General features: G+C 37.0%; 1 protein-coding gene across 4 annotated transcripts in view; it reads right to left on the bottom strand.

Moving 5' to 3' along the window:
* Window positions 1-22,159, bottom strand: part of MLF1 (myeloid leukemia factor 1) — a 30,455-nt gene that overhangs the window by 3,871 nt on the left and 4,425 nt on the right. For 2 of the 4 annotated variants that reach the window (XR_233382.5, XM_005201732.5), the window contains exons 2-5: window positions 14,144-14,291; window positions 7,389-7,430; window positions 2,874-2,957; window positions 1,662-1,790 (exon numbers count right to left, since the gene is read on the bottom strand). Coding sequence is in view for 3 of the 4 variants with exons in the window: in XM_005201732.5 (XP_005201789.1) it covers window positions 1,662-1,790; window positions 2,874-2,957; window positions 7,389-7,430; window positions 14,144-14,291 (403 nt within the window). In the remaining variant the exon portion in view is untranslated. The remainder of the gene's footprint in view (window positions 1-1,661; window positions 1,791-2,873; window positions 2,958-7,388; window positions 7,431-14,143; window positions 14,292-22,159) is intronic. The other 2 variants (NM_001038158.2, XM_024990132.2) reach the window with 2 other exon arrangements.

Genomic DNA, 22,159 nt, shown 5'->3' on the forward strand with positions numbered 1-22,159 from the left:
ACAAATAGAATAAATGGAAAAGTGGCAACTGGTACCAAAATCTGTAGGAGTCAACTGTTTCAATCCCTACATGATACAAAGTTGGTAATTTCTAGGTGAGGATGAGGACACACACTTCCTCCAGTCCAACAATAGTATTCCTAGCCCTTTCTTCACAAGGAGACAGCTATGAAGATGAATAAGTGAAAAATTATAAACACCTACATAATCTATTATTAGAAAAGGAGATTGTAAAACTGTGGTATATTCATATTTTGAACATTATATAGAAGTTAAAATAAAGAAACCAGAGCTACACATATCAACTTGAACAAATCTCAGAAGCAATTACTGAGCAAAGTCTAGTTGCAGAGCAAAGTCACGTGTGCTTGGAAACCATTTATACAAAGTTTAGAAACCTGTAAAATGATTCACTATATTGTATATGGAGCATACATAACTAATGAAATCATAAAAGCATACATAAAAGTGGTAAGTTCCAGGTACAGACATACCTCAGAGATAGTGCAGGATCCATTCTGGACCTCTGCAATGAAGGAAATAGTGCAATAAAATGTGTCACACGAATTTCTGGTTTTCCTGTGCATATAAAAGTAATGTTTATTCTATTCTGTTGTTATTAAGCTTGCAGTAGCATTATGTCTAAAAAAGCAATGTACACACCATAATATAAAAACACTTTATTGCTAAAAATTGCTAACTAGGACCTGACAGCACAGGATTGCCACAAACCTTCAGTTTACAAAAAATGCAACTTATCTGTGAAGTGCAATAAAGCAAAGACCAGTAAAATGAGGTATGCCTGTATAAGAAAATGGTTCTCTTTGGGGAGGGAGAAAGGGAAAAGGGACCAAGGAGGGAGGAGCATATTGGAAATTTTAACTGCATTTTTGCTTAAAAAGAGAACAAAAGACAACTTAGAGAAAAGCATTATGACTTCACTAAACTGGATTACAGAAATATGGGGTATTTATATTATTCTCTATGTTCTGTCTGTACTCTTGAAATATTTTGAGTTAAAAAATTCATTTACTTCAAATATAAACTAACTGTAGACATTTATTTCATGAAACAAAGACTTTAGTGTCTACTTCCCTTGTCAACATGTAAAGGTAATAAACATCAGTAGACATTAAAGATAAAAAAGCACCCGGGCGCACAAATGGAGGTAGGTGGGGAGACAAGTGAGCCAAAATGAAAGGTGCCCCGTCGTGTCCGACTCTTGGCGACCCCATGGACTATATATATAGTCCATAGAATTCTCCAGGCCAGAATACTGGAGTGGGTAGCCTTTATATTATGGTGAGTACATTGCTTTTTTAGACATAATGCTGTTGCAAACTTAATAACAACAGAATAGAATAAACATTACTTTCATATGCACTGAAAAACCAGAAATTCGTGTGACACATTTTATTGCACTGTTCCCTTGATTGCAGAGGTCCAGAATGGATCCTGCATATCTCCCCCACTAGCAGTGGGGGAGACAAAGAATGCCTTAAGATAAAAACTACCGTCAACTTCACTGCTTTTCACTCTGCTTTGTGTTTCCTTCCCTCTTCTCTTTTCCGCACCAGTACCAGGTCAAGTTTTAATAGCTAAAATTTGATATGGGTGATCTATCATTCCATAACTTTATAAAGTTCCAAGAAAGTACTTACTCCTCCTGGAGCCCTACGGGTTTGTGTTGAGGCCTGGAAAACCTTTGGCGGTTCATCTCCTACTTTGGAATAAGTCATCACGGAGGAGGAACTAAATGAATGTCCATTTGGATCCATTGAAAGGTGACCCTGGAGATAAATATAAATTGTATATCCAGTGAGTTCAGTCAAATATGAAGACTAATGTCAGAAGATTCAAATAAGCAACAACACTAGCTGTAAGTTCTAGTAAAGATACTGTATATGGTTAGTATGATGTATCCAAATGGTACCCCCATGAAGGCCCTAACCTCCTTCCATTTTAGGTACCAATTCACACTCCTCTTGTAAGGAATAATGAATAACAAGTGATTCACTTCGAATTCCTCAAATCTTTGAGGTTAAAGACTTCAAGGCTTAAGTTTATAGATGTTATGCTTTGAAGCACATGATACTTTTATAGTCAGTGGTTAACTTTTGTGAGCAATTTTGCCAATGTTGAGCCAATTAACCATATGCCAAGAAGTTTATACCTTCTGTGGATACCAATGCTACACTTCTAATGTCCAAGATTTGGACATTATAAGATGTGCTTAGATTTCAAACTGGATGACCAAAATAATATGGTTGGTCTTCATACTGAATCAAGTTATTATTTTGATTATGATTAATGTTATGAGTAGAAAAGTAAGAATATTAGTACTAGTTTATAAGTATTCAGACTATATGACTCTAATCCAGTTTCTAAATATCATTCTTAAAATTTCTATTTTGAGTTATTTTTAAACACTAAAACTTAATAACTTAGATGCTATAATTTTTTTAAGTAGACAAGTTATACATAATAAAAAATCTAAACTCATATAAAATGTTCATTACAACAGTGACCTTCAGCAGAATAAATATTTTTGAGGTTGAATTTTTTATTTTGAAAATTTAAGTAATGCTATTTATCAAACTTGTAGGTTATGAGATCATTTTGATAGGTTGTGACCAGGATTTTTAAAATATGAAATAAAATAGAAAATATCAATAGACACTGTAAACAGCATGATCCTTTTCTCATGAAACTTTCATTTCAGGTGTATAATATATACAGTACACAAGTAGTGTCATGATTTAAGATATATTTATTAGTTTCTGGGGACTATGGTTAGAAAATGGTTGAAAGCCACTATAATATAGGGTACCAATAGTGGAAAACAACATTCTCATCCATCTTTTAGTACTTACAAAGTTTCTTTGTAATTCCTGCATACTGTTTCGCATATTTAACATCATTCGGTCCATTGCCTGAAAGGGGCTGACATCTGTATGCTACAGGACATTAGGAAGTATGTTATTAACTATAAATACAACACGAAAGAAGCAAATCCACCTTCCCCAAACAGCTGAATTTCTTTTTTTATCTTGACTTTTGCTGTGGGATCTCATGCAGTGATCAACCAGGCAAAAATAATTTAAGGACTATACAATGAAAGCGATTTGTTAAAGAACACTTTGAAGCATACACACAATCCTAGACAGCCAGCGTATAAATGGTTAGGAAGCTGTAACACTATAAACACATGCATACATACATGTGTATATATCCACATGAATATACATGCAAGAACAGGTAAATATACACATACATATCATTCAACTTGCTGAAAACATAATTTGGTTGCTATTTAAATACTGAGTGGTATATTCTGGGCTGGTACAGCTTTAGCATAGACTAGTCTTCAAATTTTTCCTTCTTATCTCTGTATATCCCACCAGGCAAATAAATAAAACCTGAGTGTAAGATAACAGTGTCATCTCCAGCAGGACCACATGGCTCAGAGAAGCTGACTCTAGAGTAGCCAGCCCTCTTTCTATCAGCGTTAGTGTTAGTTGCTCAGTCGTGTTCAACTCTGGAACCCTGTGGACTATAGTCCACCAGGCTCCTCCATCCATGGGATTTCCCAGGCAAAAGTACTGGGGTGGGTTGCCATTTCCTTCTCCAGGGGATCCTCCCAACCCAGGGATCAAACCCAGGTCTTCCGCATTGCAGGCAGACTCTTTATTGAGCCACCAGGGAAGCCTTTCCATCAGAGTTGGTGCCAAGTGACGGAGGTTGAATCATTCCACTAACAGGTCTTGGAATTGTGGCCTATCACTGATTGCTCAGTAGGGCATCCCCTTGAAGCATGAGGTGTGCTCCTCTCCAAGAACAGTTAAGAATTCCTCTGGAACAGTGGTTTCTTAGCCAAGAGTGATTTTTACCCCAGAGGGACATTTTTAAATCATTACACTCATTTTTGTTTGTCACAACTGAGGAGGGTGTATGACTGGCACGCAGTGACAGGGGCAAGGGATTCTGTTAAATATCCTACGAAGCACAAGAATGTAGGACAGCTCCCCACAACAAGTCATCTGGCCCAACATGAAAGTAGCAGCATCGAGGCAGAGAAACACTGCTCAGAAAAATCTCCTATTGATTTTAGGTTTTATCACTGGAACGATCACCAGGAATCAAAAAGCAAAGCACATATTCTAGTGTGTCAGCCAAAGCATTGCCTACTGTTAGGAGTTTCTGGTTCCAGGGACTCCCTCGCTCAAGCAGGAGGAGTCTTTTGACTCCTACATGTAAGGCATTGTTAAGCAGTGCTGCTATTTCAGCCCTTCTGGAGATTCTTTTGCTTTGTACCCTCTTCTGGGACTCAGTAAAGAATTATCAAAGGTCTGTTTACGTTTCTGCCTTCTATTGGGTTTTTATTGCTAATGGCAACCCACTTTAGTAGTCTTTCCTGGAGAATTCTATCGAACAAGGCTACAGTCCATAGGATTGCAAAGAGTTGGACACAACTGAGTGACTAACACGTTCACATACAATAGGAAATAGAAAAATCAAATTCCTCTTTAGAATCTGCACTAACCATTGTGGGCTTCCCCTGTGGCTCAGTAACAAAGAAATCTGCCTGCAATGCCGGAGATCCAGGTTCGATCCCTGGGTCAGAAAGATCCCCTGGAGAATGGAATGCAACCTACTCCAGTATTCTCCTGGAGAATCCCATGGACAGAAGAGCCTGGTGGGCTCTGTAGTCCATGGTACCGCAAAGAACTGGACACAACTGAGCGACTGTCACATCACTTCCCTTCTAACCATAGTACAGAACAACAAAGACACATTTAGGAAATATGATACATCTTTCCCTGATAACTCAGCTGACAAAGAATCCACCTGCAATGCAGGAGACCCCAGTTTGATTCCTGGGTTGGGAAGATCCTCTGGAGAAGGGATAGGCTACCCACTCCCATATTCTTGGGCTTCGCTGGTGGCTCAGCTGGAAAAGAATCTACCTGCAATGCAGGAGACCCCGGTTTGATCCCTGGGTTGGGAAGATCCCCTGGAGAAGGGAATGGCTACCCACTCCAGTATTCTGGCCTGGAGAATTCCATGGACTGTATAGTCCACGGGGTCACAAAGAGTCGGACACAACTGAGCAACTTTCACACTTAGGTTGCAAAGGACAGCAACAGAATTAATCCGCATTTCAGAGATTCAACACAATTCCAGAAATATTGTGAATTGTTTGTTTCAGCGTTACACTGAAAATCAATGCTGTTTAAGAGATAATTCAAGAGAGGCTAAAGAGCTAGCCTAAGAAAAGTGAGGTAAAAAAGATCACATGTTTTGGGTATATTTTGTCTCTTCTCAATTCACTGTCAGCCACTAAAAGATGTTTCTGTACTTGTTATGCGGGTGGCCCAACGCCTTGACAAAAAGGGGAGGTACAAATTAGAGCTGAGATTCCAGTGGGCTTTCGAGGCCTTCAGGAACTTTGTACAGCTGCTCTTCTGCCTAGAATGTTCTCTCCTGACTCAGTATCGTTAGTTTCTTCTCATCATTCAAGTATCACCTCCTTCGAAAGGTTACCTGTCTAATCTTTGCTCCACCTGAACCTGTCCCTGTATCATTTGCCCATTTCGTCTCCTTCAGAGCACTTAGAAGCACTTTGACTATCTGAATTATTTTGTTCTTTATTGTCTGTCCTCCCACTCTGTGAAAATAACCTCTGTGAAGGCAGGGCTATCGTCTCTGTCTTACTCATCACCCTATTCCCAGTACTTTAGCAACAACTCCTGGTGCATAGGAGGGCTCAATAAATATTTGCTGAATGAATGAACTAATTATCTGTAGCTCAGTTCAAGCTCATATATCCAACTGCTTACTGGATAAATCAACCTGAACAGCCCACAGATGCCTCAACTGCAAAACACCCAGACCTGAAATGATCTTTCTGAGCACTCCTGCCCTCATACTGGCACTGCCTCAATGCTCTGTTCCTTAGCTCAGTGGCATTTTCATCTAATTCCTCAGGCCAGAAAAATAAGCATAAAACTTTTCTTCCCCTTCTCTACTGATTCAACAACCCAATGAATCGCCAAGTGCTATCCATTTACTTATTTAACTCTCTCAAAAGAGATTATTTCTCTTTATCACCACAGCTATTACTTGAGTAGAAGCTATCTATCACTCATACTTCTCAGAACACTTTGTCAGCCTCCTAGCCTCTCTGCCTCCACTCTGGCCCCTTCTAATACCTGTCTTCCCTGCAGGGACAATGCTTTTTCAAAAAATAAGAATCTGATTCTCATACTATTTTGACCAAAATTCATAAATTGCTTCTCCTGCTCTTTTGTTAAAGTCCACAGTCCTTATCAGGGCCAAAAGAAGTCCCCCCTGGTACCTCATCATCCTTACCTATACCTATTCTCCAACTCACACGCTAGGGCCAAATAACCCCAAATATCTTTGGGCTCCCTAACCTCCCAGTCTTTACACATGCTATTTCCTCTGTGTTGATCTCTCTTCTCCCTTCCCAGCTTTTCCTGGCTAATTCCTATTAATCCTTAAGGCTCAAGAGTCTTCTCCAACTGACCTCCACTCCACCAACCCAAAGGTCTGGGCTAAAGGGTTTTTTCTATCTGTGTGCGCAAAGCATGCTGAATTTCCTGATTACTTGACTGATAACTCTGTGCTACAGCTGTTTTTTTTTTTCCTTCATTGCTTGTCCCACTAAAAACTCTGACTAGGAAGAACAAAGTTTATAAAGCAAATTTTAAGGTAAGAAATGGCTAAAGTCTAGCACAAGAGAATTCAAAAAACTTTTTCATGAGCGTATAGATGGATGCATAGAAAGTGCTCCAAGGTGAGATGCTATTCTCTGCTACTCCCCAGATTGCCTTTAAGTGTGTTAGAAATTAGCAGCACAGCAAAAGAGGACCAAAGGCTCAGAGAAAAACGGGTGGGAGAAAAAAGCTGGCTGCAGAGTGCTTGGACATGGGAAAGGAAAGCATGACTGAACTGACAACAGAGTGATAGAGAAAGCAGTCAGTCTGAGCTTTTCCAGATGTGCTTGTCTATCCTCAATTTGGTGCTTTTTTACTTTTTGAAAAGTCAGCATAAGCAAGTGGAAGTCTCCAACTTTTAAACACAACTACGGGGATCCCTTTTGTAAATAAAGTAAATCATCATCAACCAAAATGTACTTTTTCTTTTGGAAAACTGATTTTTTTTATGTTGACGTGAGGTACTCCACAAAACACAGGCCTAAACATTCTAAGACAAATTTAACACACGAAACAAGTTTTCAGTAACAAATGCTAAAAGCTGTTATGAAAGTGAGATGGCATGCCGATTCAGTATGCTTGAGCTAATGAGAAATAAAATATTGTCAGAAAATATTGCTAAAATGGCTTGTGTCTTATGATACGAACCATACCACCAAAACTGCCAAAAGGCACAAGAGAACTCATTGCCTAGAAAAAAATCCAATTAATTTTGGTATATTTATTATACAACAATCTCTGAAAAAGAAAGTAATACACTACATAATCACATAGTTCAGAGCTAACCAAATTACAAAACCGTTTAATCAAAAAGAGCTCAATATATATATTTAAAGTTATCTGCTTATTATTCATTATAGAGTCTGACATGAGACAAGACGACAAACAAGGAGACCACATATCTCTTTTAAATAAGACTACTCTAGTATTTATTAAAGAGAAAGTAATTGCTATGGACTAAGACAAACATTTTTCAAAGAAAATGCAAATTCACACCAAAATTAACACATAAGGTATAATGATTAAGATTATATCATCTTTCTTTTGTTCAAGGATTCCATATTTTTAAAAAATCATTTAATCTTGCCTGAAACCAATTAAAAATCAAAAGTATCTATATTAATAACATTTCAAAAGCTTAGAAGAGATATTGGTCAAAAAATTTAATGGATACCTCCTAAGAACTAATATGGAATAAGAAATACAGAATTCAGAAAGGATCATGCATATAGGTTTAAAGATATTTAGTCTTTGATAGGAAAAAGAATGTTAAGCGTAATAGATGGAATAATAAAAATAAATTTTTAGATACATATATAAATTAAAAACTTTCATTACTTGGAAGTTGTTGAAAATAAATTTTGAGTTTCTTGGTAAAAGGTATATACAAAATTATACCATCATTCAGTGATAATTTTTTCCCTGTGTAAGTTATGTCAAAAAACTAGAGAAAACTGTGTTTAAATTTTATAATAAATTAAAACAGTAATCTCCAAAGTGTATTTGTACACCAGTAAAATTCCTCATTGTTTCTTTTAACTGAAAGGAAAAACAGATTTTACATTGACTCTGGCACCATCTCACAATCTGTCAGATGGTCATGTGTTATATCTTGAATTACAAACTGCCTAATGAAATAAACTTACAGATACTGGCTTAAAAACATCCCAATAAAGAAATCATGAACTGAAGAAAAAGCTAATAGTACAAAGAAATGGCGTAACTGATGCCTTTCCTACTTTTGTAGGAATCTCTATTTTCCCTCATAATAGGGCTGAGAAAGATGACAAATGCCAATGGGCAAAAAATAAAGAAAAGGGTTATCAAGTATATATTTGAAATATAAATTTTCATCCACTATGCTTAAAAGCATCAGCATATTACTCACTACTTAATCAAAATATTCATTTTAAAATTTATAACTTCACAAAAAGAGAAAAAAAAATCTTTGTGCAAATTATTATTAAAAAGTTCAATTAGAACAGCTAGCATGCTCAAAAAGCCTACTCTACTTAGCTGTGCTGCTTTCAAACTAGGCAGCTGATTTGTCCATCTTCTATAGTCAATTTCTAATTTTTATTCCTACTTTCATATGCAATTATAGGACACTGACTTAGAAAAGTCAAGTTGGGATAGAGGTCTTTTGTTGTTACTGTTGTTTGTTTGTTTTCTTTTAATTAATGTATTTAGTTTTTTTTGCTTTTACATAAATCTTTCATACTGAGACATAAACATGTCAAATGTATCACACAAAGGAGAGCCATATCTCACCAGTATAACTCATTCAGAGGAAAAGAAGAGTTTTGGTTAAAAAGAAGCTGAATGTTTCTTGGAAAACCTACTGAACCATATGAAATTCCTATATTTAAAAATTACTACTGCCCTTCAACTGCCCTAGGGCAATGCTCAGCACTCTTGGTTAGCAAAGAGTTTTCATAGCTTAAACAAGGAAAAAAAACTCACTGGTGTTAGTTTTCTAAGACAGTTGATACAATATAATGTAATTGAATATAATATTATATATACCACTTGATTTTAGATGGGAGAGGTAAGTAAATACTACCTAGCAGTATTTACTATATAAAACACCATGAAATTCAAAGTTTTATGAAATGGTTTTGTCTAAATCTGATATAGTAAAATCACCATTTACTTTCTATTTAATAGGTAGATGAGTACTACAATTTCTCTTGGGAAACTGTTGAAAGAGATTATTATTAAATTAAAAAAAAATAAGATGATAGGTTCACCTGTAGGTGATTAGTGTCCTTTACTCAGTGTTGGTTTTTTTAAAAATGCTAAAAGCTTTGCACTCTTTTTGAATATTATCCTACCCTTCATTAAGGTAGTCAAAACCTACATGTGGCTATTTAAAATTAATTTTAAATAATTAGAATTGAAAATTCAGTTCCTCAGTAGCACTAGGCACATTTCAAAGGTTTTTTTCTTATATATAAATTTATTTATTTTAATTGGAGGTTAATTACTTTACAATATTGTACTAGTTTTGCCATACATCAGCATGAATCTGCCTCAGGTATACACGTGTTCCCCCTCCTGAACCCCCCTCCCTCCTCCCTCCCCGTACCATCCCTCTGGGTCATCTCAGTGCACCAGCCCCAAGCATCCAGTAGTCATATGTGGCTAATCATACTGGACAGGGTGGATTCAGAACATTTAGATCGTCCAGAGCATTCTATTGGATAATGCTACACACAGATTTTAGCTGACACCTATGGTTCATCATCTTCAGTTCAGTTCATTCGCTCAGTCGTGTCTGACTCTGCAATCCCATGGACTGCAGCATGCCAGGCTTCCCTGTCCATCACCAACTTTTGGAGCTTGCTCAAACTCATGTCCATTGAGTTGGTGATGCCATCCAACCATCTCATCCTCTGTCATCCCCTTCTCCTCCCGCCTTCAGTCTTTCCCAGGATCAGGGTCTTTTCCAATGAGTCTCTCCTTCACATCAAGTAGCCAAAGTATTGGAGTTTCAGTTTCAGCATCAGTCCTTCCAATGAATATTCAGGGTTGATTTCCTTTAGGATTGACTGGTTTGATCTCCTTGCAGTCCAAGGGACCTCAAAAGTCTTCTCCAACACCACAGTTCAAAAGTATCAATTCTTTGATGCTCAGCTTTCCTGATAGTCCAATTCTCACATCCATATATGACTACTGTAAAAACCACAGATTTGACTAGACAGGCTTTTGCTGGCAAAGTAATGTCTCTGCTTTTTAATATGCTGTCTAGGTTGGTCATAGCTTTTCTTCCAAGGAGCAAGCGTCTTTTAATTTCATGACTGTAGTGATTCTGGAGCCCAGAAAAACAAAGTCTCTCACTGTTTCCATTGTTTTCCCCATCTATTTGCCATGAAGTGATAGGACCGGATGCCATGATCTTAGTTTTCTGAATGTTGAGTTTTAGCCAACTTTTTCACTCTCCTCCTTCACTTTCATCAAGAGGCTCTTTAGTTCTTCACTTTCTGCCATAAGGGCAGTGTCATCTGAGTATCGGAGGTTATTGATATTTCTTGATTCCAGCTTATGCTTCATCCAGCCCGGCATTTCGCATGATATACTCTGCATATAAGTTAAATAAGCAGGGTGACAATATACAACCTTGATTTACTCCTTTCCCTATATGGAACCAGTCTGTTGTTCCATGTCTGGTTTTAACTGTTGCTTCTTGACCTGCATACAGGTTTCGCAGGAGGCAGGTAAGGTGGTCTGGTATTCCCATCCCTTTATATTTTCCAGTTTGTTGTGATCCACACAGTCAAAGGTTTTGGTATAGTCGATAAAGCAGAAATAGATGTTTTTCTGGAACTCACTTGCTTTTTCAATGATCCAACGGGTGTTGGCAATTTGATCTCTGGTTCCTCTGCCTTTTCTAAATCCAGCTTGAACATCTGGAAGTTCTTGTACTGTTCACATGCTGTTGAAGCCTGGCTTTGAGAATTTTGAGCATTATTTCCTAGCGGGTGAGATGAGTACAATTGCGCTGTAGTTTGAACATTCTTTGGCATTGCCTTTCTTTGGGATTGGAATGAAAACTGACCTTTTCTAGTCCTGTGGCCACTGCTGAATTTTCCAAATTTGCTGGAATACTGAGTGCAGCACTTTCACAGCATCATCTTTCAGGATTTGAAATAGCTCAATTGGAATTCCATCACCTCCACTAGCTTTGTTCGTAGGGATGCTTCCTAAGGCCCACTTGATTTCACATTCCAGGATGTCTGGCTCTAGGTGAATGATCACACCACTGTGATTATCTGGGTCATGAAGATCTTTTTTGTATAGTTCTTCTGTGTATTCTTGCCACCTCTTCTTAATATCTTCTGCTTCTGTTAGGTCCATACCATTTCTGTCCTTTATTGAGCCCATCTTTGCATGAAACGTTCCCTTGGTATCTCTGATTTTCTTGAAGACATCTCTAGTCTCCCATTCTATTGTTTTCCTCTTTCTTTGCATTGATCACTGAGGAAGGCTTTCTTATTTCTCCTTGCTATTCTTTGGAACTCTGCATCCCAATGGGTATACCTTTCCTTTTCTCCTTTGCTTTTCGCTTCTCTTCTTTTCTCGGCTATTTGTAAGGCCTTCCTCAGACAATTGTTTTGCCTTTTTGCGTTTCTTTTTCTTGGGGATGGTCTTGATCACTGCCTCCTGTACAATGTCACGAACCTCTGTCAATAGTTCTTCAGGCACTCTATTAGAGCTAATCCCTTGTATCTATTTGTCACTTGCACTGTATAATTGTTAGGGATTTGATTAATAATAAGGCCAATGATCTCATCATCTTAGACAAAAGTTAATTTATGCCACTAGAAACTGGACTCAGTAGCAACTATTTTAGTTTTTCATTCAAATATTGATTGGTCTCGGCCTTCTTTTGTATTCAGAATTGTTTTCTTACTTGACTTTCCTTATTTAATCCTCACATTTATGCAACCATATTAGTTCAGCTATGTGGTCTTTTTGGTTCCCCAAAACTTGATTTCAAGCCGCACTGGCAAGACAAATATGAGGCAAGCTAAAATACAAATCGTTCTAAGTTATGAATCAGATAAACTACAGTTTCAAATAAATTTACCTATTGGTTATATATTTCTTATTCCAGCTCATTAAACATTCAGATGTTTTAAGCACAGGTACTCAGGAAAAAAACATTTCTTCTTCTAATGGATAACCAGCAGAGTTACAGCTTAGGCATCCTCACTAAGAACTTCACAGCTGCATTATAAACAGATCTCCTTTCTGTGCTTACAAGGGAATAAAATCGTCACCTCCTACTTTTTGCACAAAGGCTACCAGCAGCTCATTTATGCATGCAAATAATATAAAGCAGTATGTACAGCCCTACTCTTTCTTTGCTATGTTTATAACAGATATATAAAATACTTCAATGCTCATGTGAAAGATAAAATTTAAGAATGTCATAGTTGATATTTCTGCTCTCTTTGACAGTTTTTTCCTTTGGGCTTAATTTTAGACTTTTATGGAAATTTATAGCCCTAAAAGTAAAAAAATAACATAATGACCACATTAACAAATTTAAAAATAATTGGAATGAAATTAATATATATATAGGAATAATGTGTATGTGAAAAAGAATGTGAAGATTACTTTCATTTAAATGGCAAATGTAATTTTATCCATCAAACTTTTAGGAGTATTTGAAACATTTTGCTCTAACAACATTATTGCAAATAAAAAATATGAAAGTATTTCTTTGGAAGGTACTGGAAGTTTCCCAACTGACCAATTAAAAATGTTTATTGAGAGTAGCATGCGAACATATACATTACCATATGTGAAACAGATAGCCAGTGGGGATTTGTTGTATGACTCAGGGAACTCAATCTGGGGCTCTGCAACAACCGAGAGGGGGAGGAATGGGGTGGGAAGAGGGAGACAGTGCCACGAGGGAGGGGACAACATATGTAAACCTGTGGCTGATTCATGCTGATGTATGGCAGAAACCAACACAGTATTGTAAGGCAATTATCCTTCAATTAAAAAGAAATACATTAAAAAATGTTTACTGAGGTCCAAAGCTCTACATTTGAACTGTAGAGATTTATGTTTTAGAAACTCCTGTGGATTTGTTGTTCTAGAACTGCCATTCTTGAGGCTGAAAAAGCAACACAAATAAGCAGAAAACAGCTAAGGTATATGGCTGGATGGCATCACTGACTCGATGGACGTGAGTCTGAGTGAACTCTGGGAGTTGGTGATGGACAGGGAGGCCTGGCGTGCTGCGATTCATGGGGTCGCAAAGAGTCGGACATGACTGAGAGACTGAACTGAACTAAACTGAAGGTATAAAAATGTCCTGAGATTTTTGTTGTTTGTTTGTAACCTTTTAGTTTTGCTCTCAGACAAGACTTCTGAACATATACTGTAGTTCTACAAGGCTTCTGATTAACTTTTAAATTAACTTTTAAAAGTTAATCTAAGTTTTGAGGGTCCAAGGTAGCCAAGGAGTAGATTGGGTTTTCCTGGTCCAGTAGATAAAAAGCATTATACTACAGTTTTGGATGCTATTTTAAAGCGAGAAGAAAAAGTGCTTTATGCAAGGTTATTTCCATGCCTGTCCTAATTTAAGACATGCGAGTAAATGATAAGGTGAGAAAAACCTTATCATGGTTTTTCTTCCTTACATGGTTCACATGGAAAAGAATGTCTTAAGTTTGGCTTATAATATATAACCCTATGGTGCTAAAAGTTTTGGTATCACAGTGCAGTTCTATACAGTTAACACTTCATTGTCAAAGGATTCTCCTTTTTCAACAGGTCCTTCCCTGTGTATAACGGTTATTTCTATAACATTAATCCTATCCTATCATCAGAGATAAATTCTTCTGTAATACTTTTCTTCACTATCTTTAAAATACAGAACTTACAGTCAAGGAATTTTCTTCATCCTCATGTCCCATACGGTTACGAGCTCTTCCTCTCCTATCAGAGATGCTGAGCATGTCTCTTCCAAAAGGTTCAGAAAAACTTCTCATCATCTGTCGCATACTTTCTCGGTGTGCGATAAAAGAATCACTATTGAAAATACATGCAATCATGTAAGTGTAAATGTTGGAATTTAAATAATACGTAGGCAGCTTAATACTACAAAGAATGATTTGGGGCTAATATGCTTGTTAAAGAGACAAAAGGAGTTAAAAAAACACATTTTTGAAAATGCAAAGCACTTTGATACTTTATAAAGTAAGGTCATAATTGCTAGATATTGGATGTTATTACATCTTAAAATGAGAGTTTTCTCACTTTTAAAAGTCTTATAGTGCATGTGTAAATATGGAAAAATGAAATGGGGGAAAACTTCTACAACTAAATCCAATGTAAATGTTCAGTTCAGACTGTATAAATGTGTTTTTTTCCCATAATGGTAATAAAGCTTATTTCTTGGCAACTCTCACTAAAATGTAAAATAAAGTACACCAATATATTTCTGTGTGGAGAAGGAAATGTATTTTCCAGTATTCTTGCTGGAAAATCCCATGGACAGAGGAGCCTGGTGGGCTCCAGTCCATGGCGTTGCAAAGAGTTGGACACAAGTGAGTACTAATTTATCTTTGTGAAAACCCTAAAGCTTGTCAGATTTTGGTATTCATGGTAAGATGTTACTAAGCTTTGTTTCAATAAATACATTTCCTAACTGTTTTTAGTAAAGTATCAGTTTTAATTATATGCTAAAACAGAACTTTACTCCAAAAATATTGTGTAGTTCTGAAGTCTTATTTTAATTCAACTTGAACATAATTTCTAAAAATTGAATGTAGAAATTTGTTATGTAGAAAGTTTCAAATAATTATATCGATTTTACTATAACGGTGTATAGGTGAGTGTTTTTAACTCGTCTAAAGGATTTCCAGCAATTATAATCTAGTATTTTATTCAGAAAGAGCACAACTTTCCAGGTACATATGAGTATATTACAAGATATTACAGTAAAAAATAAAAAGAACTGACCTTCCTTATAGCTATGCCTATGTTCTTCTGCTCATTCTCCCACAAATGCTTATGTCACTAGGATTTTTGCAGGAGGAGGAGGAGGGTGTTATCCTGTTGCCTAGCATTTTTCTAGTGTGATCATAATTTATACCCCCCACAACAATTTATTTTTGGACATTTCAGTGGCTTCATACCACTCACCGTGATCACAACAAAACTCAGGAAGGTGCACTTTGTACGTTTGCTTTTCCTTTATGTCTTCAGAAACTTCTTTTAGAAGTTCGTCTTTAGCTCCACTTTCTGTATGTTGGTGAGTTTTTGGTGAGTTTTAGCAGATTAAAAACTTTAAAGACTTCTCTTAGATATTGATGGAATGTTCAAATAAAATCTTTGTTTATAGAAAAACTAAATAAAATGAGTATTCTCAACAAATAAATCTAATAGGAAGGATGTTTATGAGAGTGTTTCCTGACTGTTTTGTTCTTCAGATCTGTTTATTCCTGTGAAGTGTCAATTGTTCTAAAGGAAGTTGGTTAAGCAGAAAAAGAAATATATTTACAAATGATAAATAGCAGCTCCTTTGCATATCTGACCAACACAATAACTTTCAACCACTTCTGCAGCAGGACTAGTGCTGGTCTGGATGACAGATCCATATACTAAAAAACTGTAATAAGTCAGTACTCTTCTTCATTTGTTCTCTTGCTGTCCTTCTCTTGTCCTTTATATACTCATCCACTTGGGGACATTTCCCTACTTTTCAGCCTCCCTCCTGCTGACAAATTTTACAGAAAGTCATAAAAGGAAAGTGCTCTCCAGTGTGTGCAGGCCGAGTACGCTCTTAGTGCAGCAGAACACAAAAATTTCAGCAGGAGTCCAAAAATTAAACTACTCTTGACCAAATTAGTAACCCAATCTCTGAAAATGAAGAGTTTCTTTAGCTAAACGTTCAGTATTTAATTACAGAAATACACTTGCCCTAAATTCAGTTAAGAAATATAATAAAATGAAGACACTAGAGCATTTAGGTTTATTTAGAGATTATTCATATTTCATTCTTTCTAGCTAAAAGCAGACTCTAATCTATTTAGGAATGATCAAGTAAAAACATTACACATACAATGCAGAAAAATGCCATAAATAAGATCATTCTCCCATGAATTCTTGTAGGATAAAGTTTTGGATCTGTCTTACTGATAGGAGTGATGGGCATGGGAAATGTAACGGATTACTGTCCTTAGATTTGCCACCTATTAAAAAGTTTGATAATCACTATTTCAGCAGAATTATAGGCAACTAGCACTATGAGGTGGAGAAGGTAATGGCACCCCACTCCAGTACTCTTGCCTGGAAAATCCCATGGATGGGGGAGCCTGGTGGACTGCAGTCCATGGGGTCACAAAGAGTCAGACACGACTGAGCGACTTCACTTTTCACTTTCATGCATTGGAGAAGGAAATGGCACCCCACTCCAGTGTTCTTGCCTGGAGAATCCCAGGGACGGGGGAGCCTGGTGGGCTGCCGTCTATGGGGTCCCACAGAGTTGGACACGACTCAAGCCACTTAGCAGCAGCAGTAGCAGCACTATAAGGAAGTTGTGACAATTTAAAGATTAAATAGATCAGTGGCACCCAGTGAAACTAGCAGGCAGAAAGAGAGTTGCTTTGTGCTTTCCCAAATAAAGACCTGAAGTCCAAAAGTTAGTTTACAATTAAGGAATCAGAAATTGGTGTATGTTATCTTCCCAGTTTTTACTTAAAGGTACAGAGTTTCAAGTAGTTCTGAAACCCATAAGTGAGTTGTCTAAGAAATAATTCCTAGTTTTTATCTCAAAACCAGATTATTTTGAAGTGTTTCATATCCAGATGATACTCAACACCAGGTGATAGCAAGAAACTAGAATTATTGTTAATCTTGTCAGATGTAAATATGGCTTTGTGGTGATGAAAGACAGTATTTTTCAGAGATGTATTTGGAAATACACATGAGTGAAATACAAGAACTCTGGAATTTGTTTTAAAACACTAAAGACAGCAGCAGCAATAGAGATGGGTAAAGCAGGTGTATATTTTGAAATTCTGATTAAGGGGTATACCCTGTACTATACTCTTATACTTTTATAATATACATTCAAAGTGTGTCATGATAAAAATCTTTAAAGTAAATAAAAAAGAAATAGAACTATGTAGAATTAAACAATTTTATACTGTTTGATGTTTCAAAATGGATGATTCAAAAGAGTCTCCTTTTGCTGAGATCTTTATACTCACTGGACACTTAGAGTTTAGGATATGGGTACAAGTATGGGGATTAAACTATTCATTCTTATTAAAATGCAGACACTTAAAAAAACACTCAGCGTTCCCTTTAGATACATGGATGAGATTCAACTTCAACAAGGAAAGATACTTCAGGGAATACTAGTTTTGGTCAGTAAATAGATGAGAATTAAACAGCTATTACTTTTCTATAGAAACATAATATTTAATAAGATTTATTTTTCTAATTGGGCTAAAAATTCAGCACTAAGTGTGGCTCATTAAAAATGTTGTCCAGGTTTCTCTTTATTCAAATAGGAGTAGGTGTATTTGTACATAGAACAAATGTCAAAAAACATCTTTTTCTTTTTATTGACACAAACAAAAGGCTGCTTTAAAAAATGGGCTCACAGTCTGGCTTTTGCTCCTGTCTGAACTGTTCAGGAAGAACTCTGGCTGGATCCTGAAGTGAGTTCAACTTATGTCCACCCAAAACAGCAATTGCTTAGAAATAAGACTTTTAAGATTTCTCCTGTTCAAGCTTAAATTTTTTTAACAAAGGGTAAATCTCTAATGGTAGCAAGGAGTTGTTTTAAAACTTTACAAATTAACAGCATAGTTTTCTTTCTCAGGTAAGCAGAGTTTTTATATTTTTCTACTTATTCATATTGTTCTCTTGAAAATGAATGTTTCATTCTTCTAGGAAAATATACTGGAAATATGATGACACTTTGCAAAGCTATTACTAGAAACAGGTCATACCATGTATATAAAGTAAATTAATAATTTGAAATATGATTAAATATTTACATGAAAAATATTCTTTGCATACCTGTTAAGTTAGTGAAGTGTGAAAGTTGCTCAGTCGTGTCCAATTCTTTGCAATCCCATGGACTATACAGTCCATGGAATTCTCCAGGCCAGAATACTGGGATGGGTAGTCATTCCCTTCTCTAGGGGATCTTCCCAACCCAGGAATCAAACTTGGTCTCCCACATTGCAGGCAGATTCTTTATCAGCTGAGCCACAGGGAAGCCCTTGCATATTCACAGGATGCAATATTTTGCAGACACTAAATTCAAGCTTCAAAGAATATCTAAAGACTAGGAAAATGCTTATGGTATATATTAAGGAAAATAGTTTATTTATAACCACAAAATTTGGTCTAATTTTGGAGAAAAAAATCCATATATGGAAAATAGAAGCAAAATAATAATAGTAACAAAAATCTAAAAGACACTTAAACGATGTTTGCTCCTTGGAAGAAAAGTTATGACCAACCTAGATAGCATATTAAAAAGCAGAGACATTACTTTGCCAACAAAGGTCCGTCTAGTCAAGGCTATGGTTTTTCCTATGGTCATGTATGGATGTGAAAGTTGGACTATAAAGAAAGCTGAGCACTGAAGAACTGATGCTTTGAACTGTGGTGTTGGAGAAGACTTTTGACGTCCCTTGGACTGCAAGGAAATCCAACCAGTCCATTCTGAAGGAGATCAGTCCTGGGTATTCACTGGAAGGACTCATGCTGAAGCTGAAACTCCAATACTCTGGCCACCTTTTGTGAAGAACCGACTCATCTGAAAAGACCCTGATGCTAGGAATGATTGAAGGTGGGAGGAGAAGGGGACGACAGAGGATGAGATGGCTGGAAGGCATCACCGACTCAATGGACATGAGTTTGAGTAAACTCTGGGAGTTGGCGATGGACAGGGAGGCCTGGTGTGCTGCAGTCCATGGGGTTGCAAAGAGTTGGACACGACTGAGTGACTGAACTGACTGAACCAAAATCTTGGGTTGCGTGATTCCCTTAAACCAAATTTTCAGCATTCAGATTTTCCATGGGAATACATTTTCATTTAAGTGAGGAAAAATTTACTTATAGTACTATGATGACTATATGACTTCTTTCCGGATTGCTGACACAAACCACAATCAAACAGAATGAAATTTGGCACCAAACATGTTTTTTACTCCACATTATTTACCTATCAGAAGCAGGAAAAATGTTGCCCCCCCAAAAAATTTTTAACTCCTGGATTGATTCTGGGTCTCCTGGGATAATCTCAACATAAGTTTGTTTTTTTTTTTTTAAGGACTGGTAATATTTCACTTCAGAATAAGTTCCTGTTTTTAAGATGCTCTCAAATATATGTTATATATATGTATATATATATAAAACTCAAATATAATTATATATATTTAACCAGTTATAGTTTTATTGCCTTGTACAAAATACAGATATTTGTGCTTCTAAGTAAAAAAGCATCACACTATTCTTTATTATATAAAAGTCTCAGATAATTGACATGGCAGTCCCACTCATCAAGGGAAACTCCTTCTTTCTTCTATACCTAGTAGTGGCATAAGCAGATTGTTATGGCTCTCAGATCATAAAGAAACACTCCCTAGTTTCAATAAGGTGGGCAGGTCCATAAAGAAAATGCATCAAGTGATTTATGTTTAGACACTATAAATAATGCATACAACACACAAGGAATTCTCTGGTGGCTCAGATGGTAAAGAGTCTGTCTGCAATGTGGGAGACCAAAGTTTGATCCCTGGTTCGGGAAGATCCCTTGGAGAAGGAAATGGAAACCCACTTCAGTATTCTTGCCTGGAAAATCCCAAGAACAGAGGAGCCTGGTGGGCTACAGTCCATAGGTCCCAAAGAATCGGACATGACTGAGCGACTTCACGTTCACTTTCTTTCACAACACTCTTAAGAGAATCTTTTAGGGCATGGGCCATGATTTCTAAAAATTTATAATCAAGTCTATAGCACTGGGCATATAGTAGAAACCTAAGAAATGCTTGAAGAATAAATGACATTTTCCCAGGTGTCCCAGGTGGTGTTAGTGGTAAAGAACCCTCCTGCCAATGCAGGAGACTCGGGTTTGATCCCTTGGTCGGGAAGATCCCCTGGAGGAGGGCATGGCAACCTACTCCAGTATTCTTGCCTGGAGAACCCCATGGACAGAGGAGCCTGGAGGGCTACAGTCCTTAGGGTCACAAAGAGTTGGACAAGACTGAAGCCACCTGGCATGCAGGCATGGAGGCAATTTCATTTGCCTACTGTTCAGAAGCACAGTTTAAAATGGTGGTGTGGCAGAAGGCTTTGATACTGTAAGAGTTGCAGGAGTGACTGTGGCTCCCTCCCGTCCTGTAAGCACTCCCTTGCTTTTGTGTGAATGTTTACAAAATTCATTGATAGAACTAAGCATTATGATGTAATCAGTCGGTACCAAATGGCACTCCTCGATCCAGCAACCATGTTATAATTGTGTTGTGTTCCTTGGCTCCTAATTCAATGGTTTGCACCTAAGGAACCAAGAAATGCCCCAGATGAACAGTTTAGCTTATCTAATAAGGTGACTTTGTTTTATTTCCTGCCGTGGCAATATTCTCAATTAAGAAAATATCAGTCTTGCATGTGTAATACATTCACTTTCAACTCAGTAAGTAGCTAAAAGTGGTGTCCTCTGACTACTTCCCAAGTGCAAAATAAATAAATTAAAAAAATTAAAAATAGAGATTATAGATATATATTTTTTAGCCCCTAATGAGACCAAGGAGATAGAGTAACAGTCTGTGAAAATATGCAGGGTGTCTTTAAAGACTGGCCATCGCAATACAGTGCCCACAAGAAGAGTCTGGGTGGCTTAAAGAAATGCTAACAATTTATAATGAAAAATAAGGCTGCTTTCCAACCTGTTTCTGAGCCTTTCATGTCTAATAGCTGATAAGTGGTAACATAGCTATTCTTTGCAGATGTCCATGATCAGAATTTCATTTCTGTAGCTCAGAAGGTTCAAAGATCATGTTTCTGTACAAAGCAGTAGAAATTTCTAGACTGGATTAGATATATGTAAACTCTGACATTTAATAATCAATGTTTCTTAGGGCATAGAAGAGGGGTCAAGACCATTTTATTCTCAAATTAATTTTCCTGTCAGTACATACATGTTTCTATTCTTAAGCAAATGCAAATGGGAGAAGAAAGTAGTATTCTTGAGAGAAAACTATCTCAACACTTTAAACAAAGTCCACAGAGAAAACCACAGTGGAGAGCTAGAAAATAAATTGTGCTCCATGTTTCCTTGTAAAATCCACATATAAATATGTGTATCTACATTTTAAAAAAGGTAAAGATAAGATGATTAAAAAAAAAAAAAAACCCAACTCTGCATGCCAGGAAGTGCTAGCTTTGAACCTTTGTGTTTTTAACCAAATTACAAGTATTATTTATTTGAAAAGGTGCAAGGAGATCCAACCAGTCCATTCTGAAGGAGATCAGCCCTGGGATTTCTTTGGAAGGAATGATGCTAAAGCCGAAACTCCAGTACTTTGGCCACCTCATGCGAAGAGTTGACTCATTGGAAAAGACTCTGATGCTGGGAGGGATTGGGGGCAGGAGGAGAAGAGGACAACAGAGGATGAGATGGCTGGATGGCATCACTGACTCGATGGATGTGAGTCTGGGTGAACTCCGAGAGTCGGTGATGGACAGGGAGGCCTGGCCTGCTGTGATTTATGGGGTTGCAAAGAGTTGGACACAACAGAGCGACTGAACTGAACTGAACTGATGAGAATATATACTGTGAAACAACTTCAGCTCTGAAACATATAAGGAAACCCCCAAAAGTCCCAAGCATACGATAAAACACTAAACTTAATCACTTTTAAAATTTCTCT

Source organism: Bos taurus, chromosome 1 (assembly GCF_002263795.3).
Source record: "Bos taurus isolate L1 Dominette 01449 registration number 42190680 breed Hereford chromosome 1, ARS-UCD2.0, whole genome shotgun sequence".
NCBI classification, from domain to species: domain Eukaryota; kingdom Metazoa; phylum Chordata; class Mammalia; order Artiodactyla; family Bovidae; genus Bos; species Bos taurus.